This window comes from Tinamus guttatus, unplaced genomic scaffold, assembly GCF_059628265.1.
Source record: "Tinamus guttatus ecotype Peru unplaced genomic scaffold, ASM5962826v1 Tinamus_guttatus_pri_ptg000294l, whole genome shotgun sequence".
Lineage (NCBI taxonomy): Eukaryota > Metazoa > Chordata > Aves > Tinamiformes > Tinamidae > Tinamus > Tinamus guttatus.
In genome coordinates, this window is record NW_028288828.1 from 290,828 (window position 1) to 302,343 (window position 11,516).

Here is an 11,516-nt window from a genome sequence, read left to right on the forward strand (position 1 = left end):
TTCCTGAAGCTGGTCAGCATTGCTTGGGTTTGCTTTAAAAAAAAAAAGAGGAGAAAAATAAAAGAGAGAGAAAAAAAAAAGTCAAATGCCTGCTGCAATATGTAAGAAAAAGCTATACAGGAGTTGAAGGGAAGCTGCATAGGAAGCAAAGCAAAGCCCAAAATAAAAAGCAGGAACAGAAAACTAAAAATAACAAACAGGAAAGGGTGAGACAGCTGCAAGGGCTCTCATGCATTCTCCCTCAGCATTGTACCCATTTTTTTCAGGAACATACTAATATTGTGTTTGGATTTCAATGGCATTCCAATCCATTATTTGTTCTTCAAAAATAGATGCTTCTCCTGTGAGGAAGAAAGACATTTTCAAGTAATGTTCATATGACTCTCGTCCTAGTTTATCAAAAAACACTCTTGTAGCTTTGGTGTTTGCAGGCAGCAGAAGGACTTCATGATGTAAATTGTTTCAAGAAAAAATAAACTAAGTTTCGCTTGTATGGTGAAGATCTGCTCTGGATCATTGACTGTTGCACTTAATTTTGGTCTAATATTTACGTTAAAGCTTTTATAAGTAATAGGGGAGCCAGCACATAAGTTGGAGTTGCAGCTACTTTGGAAGCACAGTGGTTGGGAAGGGAACAGGGAGGAGCACAGTGGAACTGATAAATTTAAAGGAAATCTCTGTCTTTTTCTCCATCCAGCCTGGCGCTTACAGGGAGGCAGCAGGGAATGCTTCAGCACGCAGAGACCAGGTCCTGCTTTACATTTGCTATATTCCCCTATGTGTGCTATCCCTATGTACTCGCTATACACACCCGTTGTGCAAGCGTTTAGCCAGGCGGGCAGGTTGTGCGTGGTCTGTGGCCACCCAGGACACAGCTACACACTGGGCTGGTGCCTGTGTGGGGAGAGCAAGAAAGGCAGAAGGTGCCTCTGGGCAGCCCTGGTTCCTGTGGATGGTCACAGGAGCCGGTGGAAACCGCACAAAGACCTGCCAAGCAGGAGAGCATCACGGTGCCTGTCAAACTGTCAGCTCCCACTTGTAAAATCCCTATTTTCAGCAGACACAGCAAAAAACAGGAAATATTTAACAACTTTGCAGGTGTCAGGAAGTACTTTCAAAGCACTGCTGTGACCTCACAGTCCATTTAAATAGATATCAAGCATGCACAGAGGTAATAATAAAAATATTTTCATTTAAAGTGTAGTTTGGTGTGTTTGCACTAATATGTAAGTCTCAGCAGATCATGGAGACAAATTTATGCTGTTAATCATATTAGGCTGGTTATGCTGTGGTATGTCTCAAAATACTTGTGTGAATGAATGTTAAGAAGAGCATCTCCAGCAGGTTGAGGGAGGTGATCCTGCCCCTCTACTCAGCCCTGGTGAGGCCCCATCTGGAGTGTTGTGTCCAGTTCTGGGCTCCACAGTACAAGAGGGATGTGGAGCTGCTGGAGAGAGTCCAGCGCAGGGCCACAAGGATGATCAGGGGCCTGGAACATCTGCCCTATGAGGAGAGGCTGAGAGAGCTGGGACTGTTCAGCCTGGAGAAGAGAAGGCTGAGAGGGGATCTGATCAGTGTCTATAAGAACCTCAAAGGAGGGAGTGAAGAGGATGGTGCTGGCCTCTTTTCACTGGTGGCCACTGATAGAACTAGAGGAAACGGCCACAAACTGAAGCATCAAAAGTTCCACAGGAACTCGAGGAAAAACTTCTTAATAGTGAGGGTGACAGAGCACTGGAACAGGCTGCCCAGAGAGGTTGTGGAGTCTCCTTCTCTGGAGATCTTTAAAACCTGCTTGGATGCAGTCCTGTGCCACATGCTCTAGGTGACCCTGCGTGTGCAGGGGGGTTGGACTAGATGACCTCTAGAGGTCCCTGCCAACCTTAAGCATTCTATGATTCTATGAATGTGTTAATGCAAGGAACTTGCACCTTAAAGTACATTAAAGCTGTTTTGCACTGTTGAAGCTGATAAAGCTGTTTGTCATTCAATGCTTGCCTATACTATATCTGTTGTATAACATTTGAATCATGGATGGAATATATTTAAATGTATTTTAGGCTTTTCTATTCCTCTGTGTATTTCAGATATAGGACAATATGTTGCTTGTACTGTAAGGGCACCTGCAACATCCTATAACACAGGGTATAACAGAAACAATTATATTGCATTACAATATGCTTGCCAGTATATTAACATATTAAGTGTATAATAGGAGTGTATATAACCTGAAATATAATCAACCTACTATTTTGCTCTGTACTAATTGAGAAAATCAGGACTACTAGAAATGAGGCCTATTTGCCACTTACAAACACAGTCTCATTGGAATTTATGTATTAAAAAAAAAAATCTCTAATTAAAGCGGCAGGAGCACTCAGGACTTTTCTTCTAGGAGAAGGGAATCATCTGTGGCTGATTTCTGGCTTACCAGGATAAGGAAGTAACACCTGAAACACACAATTAAGCATAGAAATGAAAAAAAGTATAAAAGTCTGCATGCACAAAACAAGGGAAATGAGTTGGAGAGTGCAGGGGAACTGAGAACAGATGTGAAGGGGGAGGTAGAAAGAAGGAAGGACCGACCATAGAGAAGGCAGATTAGCAGCCCTTGGTTCCATGCACATCATTTCATGCAATTTGCTTCCACTCCAATCTACTGTCAAAACCTATTTTGTGTGTTGCAATCTGTCGCTGGGGCAGCTAAAGAAAAGCAAAGGTTTGATGGAAAATAGAAGAATTTGTTCCCAAATTGTTTGCCCCAATATGGTTTCTTCCACTCTGAATTCTGGGCCATTCTGAATGTGTCCATTTTCTGTAGTGACAAGGAGCAGTCCCCAGCAAATTTACTTACTCAAATAATTGTAGGCAGCAAATTTACTTACTCAAACAGCTGTAGCCATTTTGCAGCCCCCCCTCTATAGAACTGGGAGTAAAATTTTGCCTAGTCTGCATGCACAGTGGCTGTGCCATGATCTGGCATCTTATTCTGTTTATAATCAATACACGCAATAGACAGTGATGCTTTCAGGTTTTTTTTTTTTTATTGAACAATAACCATATACTTTTTGAAAACCAGCCAGCTTATTAGATTTACCTTCAAAAACCCATAATGTCATTTATGACACTATTGCAAGATAACAATAAAGTATGCAAATATTTATTACAATCTTTAAATAATTCTCTTCAGTCTGCTGTAGGGACATGGGTTTAATCCTGCTCTCACTAAAAATCAATAAAGAAGTTACTTTTGATATCAGTAGTTGAAAATCAATATCCCTTTCCTTCAGACCTAAACATCAATACAGGTTAAAATATGGTACATGCTAGCTTGGGATTTCTGTTCATTTTTCTCTGATAATTGTAGCCAGAAAACCCACAGTGCCAGACTTAAGTGACTACAGTCATTTTCTCTTTATTCTAATACAGTATGATCCGATACTTCCTCCATAGGTGAAAACAATCTACGTTCACTGAAAGTGGCTTTGGACTCTTGAAAGGCTTTGGAGTTTATGTTCACTGCATCGCTATCAACATTCAAACTGATTTCAGAGGAAATAGGGCTGCATGCCCAATGAGGCTGCTCTACACCATGAGGAGGTTCCTAGTCGTGTGCAGTCCAGGCTTACTCCAATGCCACTACATTAATTTCCAGTACCTGAGGATCTGATTGTTTCCAAACATATTAGTAAACCCAAGTGCAGATTTTTGTTTCAAATAAACTGAATGAGGGACTGCCGATTCCTGACTCCCTAGCGCAGGCAGGTTATGTTGGTGGCTGGAACAGGACTGCTTGTTCCTGCTACTAAGAAATGAAGGAAAGGGCACCTGGGACCTATTGGCTCTGGCTGCTCTATCTGCTATCTAACTGTGAGTTCGTGTCTCGTCTATATGTGGTCGGATAAACTCCATCCTTGGAGCCAGAAAGGGTCTGCAGCCAGCAGGGAAGGAGGAAGGTCCATTTGCTGCCCTATGGCCTTGGACCCACTTTTCCCCATGAAATGCAGATATCACCATAAGGGCATTAATACATCTATTTTATAGAGACACATACATTTAAATAATACCAAGCAACTTCTGTTGTTTCAGGCGCTCCTCTACAAATCTGCATAATTTACCAAAGATCTGTTTCTCTATACAGAATTTAACATTAGATATCTACCTAATACAATATATTGTTACAGTGAGTTATTCACAACATATAAACTTAAATGATAGGTGTTTTCTCCCTGAAAAAGGCATATTTTCTCCTATGAACTGTAACCAAACTTTCACAACCCAGAAAATTACTAATGGCTAATGCTAGTTTGTTTAATTCACACCACCATGCTCCCACAATATTATTATTGTGGTCAGTGTGACTCAGGGGCATTGCTTTCTATCCTGGGGCTTGTCAACATGTGTTTCTTTCACTTTGGCTCCATATCAATAGTTTTGGACTCACCCAAAGTGTCCACTGAATTCACTGAGAGCTTTCCTGGCCTGAGGCTGCAAGAGTTGGTCTTCAACTTTATTTGAACAAGGAGGGTTGAATTGTGGTGTTGTTTTCTTCTTTTTAATATTACTGTACATTCAGCAATCCACAATACATTTCTGTGTTCAAATACTTATTGAAACAAATATCAAAAATCATATACACTGTACAGTCTATTTTTAAGTAAACATTTTTCTCATGAAAAACAATCACAATTGGCCTTCAGAAGTTACATTTTCATATGCTATAGATCTACTTAGTTCTTAAAGTATGCTGTTGCATATTCAATAATCTATGAGAAAGGCATTCACTTGAAAGTCTTATGAGTGTGAGTAAATATCAGCGAGGATTTAGCCATTTCATTACCAGAGAATGAATTGCTTTCTCCTTGACAAATTCCTCTCTTACTGAATTGTCATCCCCTGACGCCATGTCATTCTCTGAAAATTTAAAAGAGAAGGTAGATTTTGCAAAAAATTAGAGAACTAAAATGTGTTCCCACATCTACTTCCCACGGTTTGGGAACATTTCAGTAAATTATTAATAATCAGTTTTACATGAATCTACCTGAATATCTGTGGTTAACTAGTTGCAAAATATCTGCCAAATTATGGCATAGAACAGATGTGTTTTCTAATAGTTTAAGCATAAGGCAGGTGACCTGAATTCAGCTTCCAGCTCTCAGACTCCCAGAGTGACATGGGACCAGAGAGCACATCCTCACCAGGACCTCTACAGTAGCGGATCCTACAGCAGTAAATTAAACAGCCTGGAGGCTTGGATGGAATAACCTGATGCATGCCCTTAAGCTCCATTACCCTCCAGAAGAAGGTAAGAGATATGCCGTTTGTCTGCTGGAAATGGTCCCTGGCTTGTGTCAATTCCTGAACTCTGGCTGCAGTTGCTGGGAAGAAAGTCCAGCTGGCCTGGGACCATCCGTGCCAACATGCCAGGCACTATCCAGCAGACAGTGAAAGGCAATACACAGGAACACTCTCTGGCACTGCTTAATTTATTAGGATACAGATAGCCATAGTGTCTTTCTAAAACATATGGGCCACAAACTGACCTGATTAAAATATTCACAGTTATTATACACAGTTAGCCAAGACTATCCCAGATTGCACTGAAGACCACTATTAAAAGCCATTATTTGTGACCATCCCATGACATACTATACAAAATATTCCTGGTCTACTATCAGCAATGACCTCTGAGGGATAGAAATCTGTGTGTAATCTTTGCACTGACAATAGCAAAAGTTCCACTTGCTTCTCCGGGGCAAAGAGTTCCCCCAGTTGGGTTCACACAATTTGAGTGTGCTAAATATCAAGTCTGCACAAGCTTTGATTCAAAAGTGAGGGAGTGGGGGAGAAAGTGGAAGAACTAATGAACAGGCTACCTGGCAACCTCTGGGTATATAGTAGAAGCAGGAAAAAAAAAATGAAGACAATATTTTTCAAGTTATTTCAGCACCCTTGGTACTACACAAAGGTAGAAAGACAAAAGAACATAAGCATAAAGATCAGAAATGAACAAGACTTTTTTTCTCTTCAAAGTGATTTTTAATGTGATATGAACAGCTTGCTTCTTTCTATTCTTCTCTATAGAGAGAATGGGAGCAAGATAGCCCCTATATATTAAGGCAACAAGTACAAGAGACCTTAATATAATAGGAAACAATCAGAATAAGGCAAACAAACCTCAGCTGGAGGAGAAAAAATTCTAGGATTTGAGTTAAATTCTAGAAAAGTCCCCAGTATACTAGGATTAAATCACTGGTATTTAAAATGTTTAAAATTCCTTTAAATTGGTGTTTAAGTTCAGAGTCAGCATTACTCAGTTAAATGTACTTCAGTATTACCAGGCAGATAATTAAACAGGAAAATCTTTCAACCTCAGCATTAAATAAAATCTGTAATCTCTTCCTTCTGCCTCCAAATACTCAATTGTTTTCACATACTTTCATGTTTTTAGAAAATGTGAAGAATCTTTTGCAAGCTTAAGACAATCTTAAACATAAGTACATATCCCAAGACACATACTGTGGTAAATAACCAAACAAAATCATTTTATAAAACAGCTCACTGACATCTGAAAAATGTATTAGCACTGACTTCAAAGTAAAAAGAGGTAATTTTTATCACTAGTAACACTGGTAAGTGTCATGAGGTGAAATCCTATTCTAGATAAAGTAGCTCCATGCATCTAAACAGGCTGATACAAGTCTCAGCATATCCTCACGTTGCACAACCGACCTCATATCACTAGTGCACGCAACAGCTCCAAACTGTTTTGCCTTGTTAGGTTTTCCACGTGGGTTGTAGCTCACGTAATTCCCTGCCATAAGTTAAGGGAGTTGCCAATGAGAAAAATAAATGTGTCTTGTGCTGTTAGCTATTTGCACAGCTCCACCAAAGTACACAGCACTCGTGCACAGTACACGTGCTCATAGCTCACGTACAAGGTGGTTTCTGCTAAAAGCAGCTTGCCCCACAAAGAAGTCTTACCTGGGTGTGAAACGGCTTTTTGTCGATTTGGAGCAGAGAGTTGAAAAAATGGAAACTTCAAACACTTCCCAGTGACTCTGTCACAGATGCCAGATGGACAATTGCAAGTTTTCCTGCACTCCATTCCATAGGTGCCATAGGGACAATCTGAAAGACAACACATGGGGAGGCAATATAGCAGAGCAGTCCTCAGTAATCCAGGTCACCTACCCGCTCCTTCAATAGCTGCTCTGCATACATCCTTAAAAGTAGAAAACCTCCGAGTGAAATGAAAAGATTTTGGGATGCCAACTTCTTACAAGCATTTTCCAGTTTTAACAAGCCTAAATTTTCTTTACCCCAAACTTTATACATTTTTCTATTCCTACAGTATAGGTTGCACATTATGTTATTTACCATGTGCTATCAATAATCTTTCTCTGTAACACTTGTGGTGTTAAAAGGTAAATTAAAGGCAATATGAATGTCTAATCGCAGAGCAGGTGGTTAAAACTACAGATTGTGTCTGGTGAAGTCTTGGTTTTTAGTTTAAGCAGATCATCATTGGGTTTAGAAGAAGGGACAACATTTCTGAACTCACTCCTCAGGCATGCCCATATGCAACTCACACAGCACCAGTGATTCAGATGCCACCAGGGCTGCTTTATAGGAATGGACACTTCCTATAGGCTCCCCTGTGGCTGCCGACTCCTGCCCCAAGGAGCTATCCAGGGTGGCAAACTGCCTCCTCAGCCTCGGAAAGCCAGGGCCGAGCAAGGCAGAAAACCGCTGCCAGTTCTCAGGGAATGTGACATGCTTCTCCTACAGCAAAATGTCACCTTCCCATGGCAGACAGCAAAGGTCTCACCTACAGCTGCTGCCAAAGCAGCAAATTTGCTCTAAAGAGGTCACAAAAAGCTCTGAAAAATCCTCCTGGCCTTTCCTAGGGATACCTCCTCCAGCCTGGAGGACCTCATTGAGCTTCACTGCACTCCCCATCTCAAACAAGGGCACTCTTTGACCTGCTGCTCACCCAGGTAAAACAGACACAAAATCCTGCCAAAACAGAGTGGTTTGTGGCACACCATCCTCCCATCAAGCATGTGGGACTGGCACTCATAGCACATGGGGCCACAGCACCTCAGCAGGCACCCGTGGGGCTCAGTGAGGTGCCCTGAAGAGCCTGGGGCAAAACAAGCCGAAGTCCAGCAGCACTTGATTCCCCATTGAATCATCCAGGACTCGACAGGGCTCTGCAGACCTGATAAAACTGAGTGATGCGAGTCAGTTTTGCTGCTAGCAGGAGATGCGCAGCAGGAAACTGATCTTACGTAAATCAACCAATAACTCCCTGTGATTTAAGGGAGTCAAGAGCAGGTTCTCACTGTGGCAGAAATACCTGAAGAGGGAATTTCTCAATAGAAGTGCAGAGCATCAGTCTTCCCAATTTTTTTTTTTTTGGGGGGGGGCAATAACATTGCTACTGATTATAACTACAATATAATAATCTGATCCACTCTCTTAAAATTGTTGAGATAAAACTATCAAGAACATGAAGTAATGCTCAAAGTGCTCTGAAATACATACTGTGCATATTTTGCCCATTTCACTATTAAGAAATCAAATAACAGGAGTTCAAATCATTTGTTTGCAACTTCAAAGCAAGTTAGTCATACAGAGTTGAAGACAGTCTAGCCATCCCTGCTCCATGATTTAATATAAATTTGGAAGTTATTAAAACAAATGAGTGACCTAGCATCATATTTATATATGGCTAGAAAAAATAACTATATTGGCTCTAAACTTTGCCTGAAAAAAATTCAAATATGTACATAAGAAATTATACTATCTCAGAGCTGAGATAGAAAAGTGCTCTGTAAGATTAGTTCAAATAAATCTGTGTGAAATAGAAGCCCTGGATATCAAAGTCAAAATATGGCATTACTGAAGGAGCTTGTCCATTGACTCACTGGAAAAAATATTTTACTTTATATTTCCTTAGTATTTTCTGCAGAGCTTCTAGGATTCTACTACAGAGATTGAGATCTCATGTCCATCCCCCACTGTTTCTGTCTTCCCATTTTAAGCTTGCTGTTGCAAAGAAATTCCTATGAGAACAGTGAAAAGCATATACTTGTCTAAGGAAATAATCAAGGAATTATAACTGATACCCCACACTGCAATACTTTTAATAAACTGATTGTCACTCAGTAACAGACTTTTTACTGATAGCATGAATTTTAAAGGTATGAATTTGAGACATAAATTCTAGATTTTAGAAAAAAAAAAAAAGGATATTTTGTATTTCACCCTCAAATATGCACATGAATTTGTGTAATTTATATTGCAATGTAACTAAATTTGTCTTCTGTGTGAGTCAACCTGAATGCTTTCTGCAGCATCTCTCTCTAAGCCATTCCCTTAACAAAAGTTATTAATACTTCTAATATTTAAATGTCAAAATTTCTGCATTTCTAAGGAAGTTATTCAGAGGCAGAAGTACCTACTTACCAAAGCAGCACAGAGGAAAACACTGCAATCATAAATTTTGAAAACTTTCCTCCTACTGCTGTGTATTTTAATACCTTCTCTCCTCTAAAAGAATTGCCTTCCTAATGAGGTGAGAACAGCTCTCACCTGAAACATGCCATTATGGACTATGAGTAAAGGAAGAGCCACGCAGCAAACCTGGTGTGATGTGAAAGCAGGGGTTCTCCACTCCTCTCCTAGTCAGCTCTGGGACTTTTACTGCTGTTTTGCACACAGGAGAGCCCTGGCTTGCCTGCCCTGACCACATGCTGACCGTAGCTGAGCATCTCAAGGTCAGGAATGAACTAAATAGGACCATGGCACTAGGAGATCAGGCAGCTCTCTTATCTTGCCCACCAAATCAGTGGAAGGATCAACACTAGTGCCTGGGTCTCCAAAGTCTCAGTCAAAAATCTTAGCTCCTATTCATATTTCTTTAAAGCTGTCCCCAAGGCTAAACAATATTATCACATTAATTACCCTGGTCCCATCTACATGGAACATCTTTTAACACCAGCAGGTATTTTTCGCTTTCTCCTAGGCTAAGGGCTGAGCTAGAAAAATCCCCTTTCAGCCCCTTCAAGCAGGAGGTAAGATCTTTATGCAGGCTGCTGTCAAACTGCCACAGTGGGTGCATGCAAAGTGAATATTGTTACCTTTGCAGATACCAAATTCATCACCAAAGTCATCCTCCTCAGTGTAAAACTGGCACTTCAGCCCAGGACCACACTTGACACCATCCATACCCGAGACCGTACGATAGCAAGTCTCCCCCAGAGCAGCCGCACACACCCTGCAGCAGCCACAGTCATCCAGCACCGTTCGCTTACAGCGCAAGGTACTTTTGCACGCATTACTGTCACAGGGCTCAGGACAATCTACCGCGTATTTGGCACTCCAAGCAGTTCCAGCGTGCACGGGCAGCAGGAGGAGGGTGAACATCAGGAAGCCCTTCATGTCTTGCGGGGATAAACGCTCCGTCCCCACGAGCGGGTTTCGGTGCTCGGCGCAGCACCTGCGGCTGCAGGAGGCAGTGGTACAGAATCCAAGGTGGGAGCTGCGTACATCAGCCTACAAGTTTATGAGCTTTATACGATGTGTTGCCCACATGCTGCACCGTCGTCAGCTTCCTCAATCCGGCAGCGCGGCTCCTGCCAGCCTCCCTTGTTTCAGTTCATGAAATCCAGGATGAAGGTTGGATTAGCACTCTGCTGCCATCCAGGAATTGAAAAGCCCAAGCTGATGTAATCTGTTATGTTTAGTTGGTTGTTTTGCATGAGGACTTAAAACTCTCTCATATCCGTCTCAAATGCTCAAGGACATCTGCCAAAAGAAAAAAGAAAAAAAAAAAAGGAAAAAAAAACCCCACACAACCAAAAAAAAACCCAGTAGGTTACATACCTTCTGTCAGGACAGGGCTTGCTCTGACACTAGGCACACTGCTTACAGAACAGCTCTGCTTGTAAAACACAGCTCCTGTGGCCGGGAAGAAAATCACATTGAATTATATAATTGCTAAAATATTTCTATTTTTTAGGAAATCTTTGCATAGCCCTCTGAGGGGAAGCAGACAGTCATGCTGAATAACAAAGATCGTGCCATTTAACAAGCATGTGAGCTCAGATATTTTAGCAGTCTTCTCTTGCATGCATTTAAAGGGTACTTTTAAATCAGTATTTAGGTGGAAGTGAGTTAAACATTTCACTCAAAGATTATTGCTAGGACTAGAAGTAGGTCAGACAGAAAACAGCATCTTCCGCAGGAAGTTGAGGAAAATGATCCATGAGATACCCCTGACCTCACAACCAAAGGGGGAAACCCCATCCATCACCGGCACTCTTAGCACAGGCCAAACAGGCATCTAGAGGAACCAATTCTCCTCCTGTTTACACCACTTCTTTACTCATCAAAGCCTGTGGGCTGCACTTATGCTACTCTTGAATGAAACCAGAGTAAATAAACAAAAAAAATAAGACTCAGTTTTCCTTTCTGTCCAATTCAGGCTTTATTCGCCCTGACAGAGC

The 11,516-nt window shown here is 41.3% G+C and overlaps 1 protein-coding gene across 3 annotated transcripts; it reads right to left on the reverse strand.

The window, feature by feature from the left end:
• Positions 1-4,266: 4,266 nt before the first annotated feature.
• Positions 4,267-10,455, reverse strand: LOC104569218 (endothelial cell-specific molecule 1). Of its 3 annotated transcripts, XM_010216170.2 has the most exons (4): positions 10,149-10,455; positions 7,019-7,131; positions 5,686-5,713; positions 4,267-4,914 (listed from the first exon to the last, which is right to left on the reverse strand). In XM_010216170.2, the coding sequence occupies exons 1-4, from the start codon at positions 10,447-10,449 to the stop codon at positions 4,814-4,816; spliced, it is 543 nt and encodes a 180-aa protein (XP_010214472.1). In that variant the 5' UTR covers positions 10,450-10,455; the 3' UTR covers positions 4,267-4,813. The 3 variants fall into 3 exon arrangements, with proteins under 3 accessions (XP_010214472.1, XP_088384026.1, XP_088384027.1); XM_088527900.1 differs by lacking the exon at positions 5,686-5,713 and having other exon boundaries at positions 6,985-7,131; XM_088527901.1 differs by lacking the exons at positions 5,686-5,713; positions 7,019-7,131.
• Positions 10,456-11,516: the final 1,061 nt, after the last annotated feature.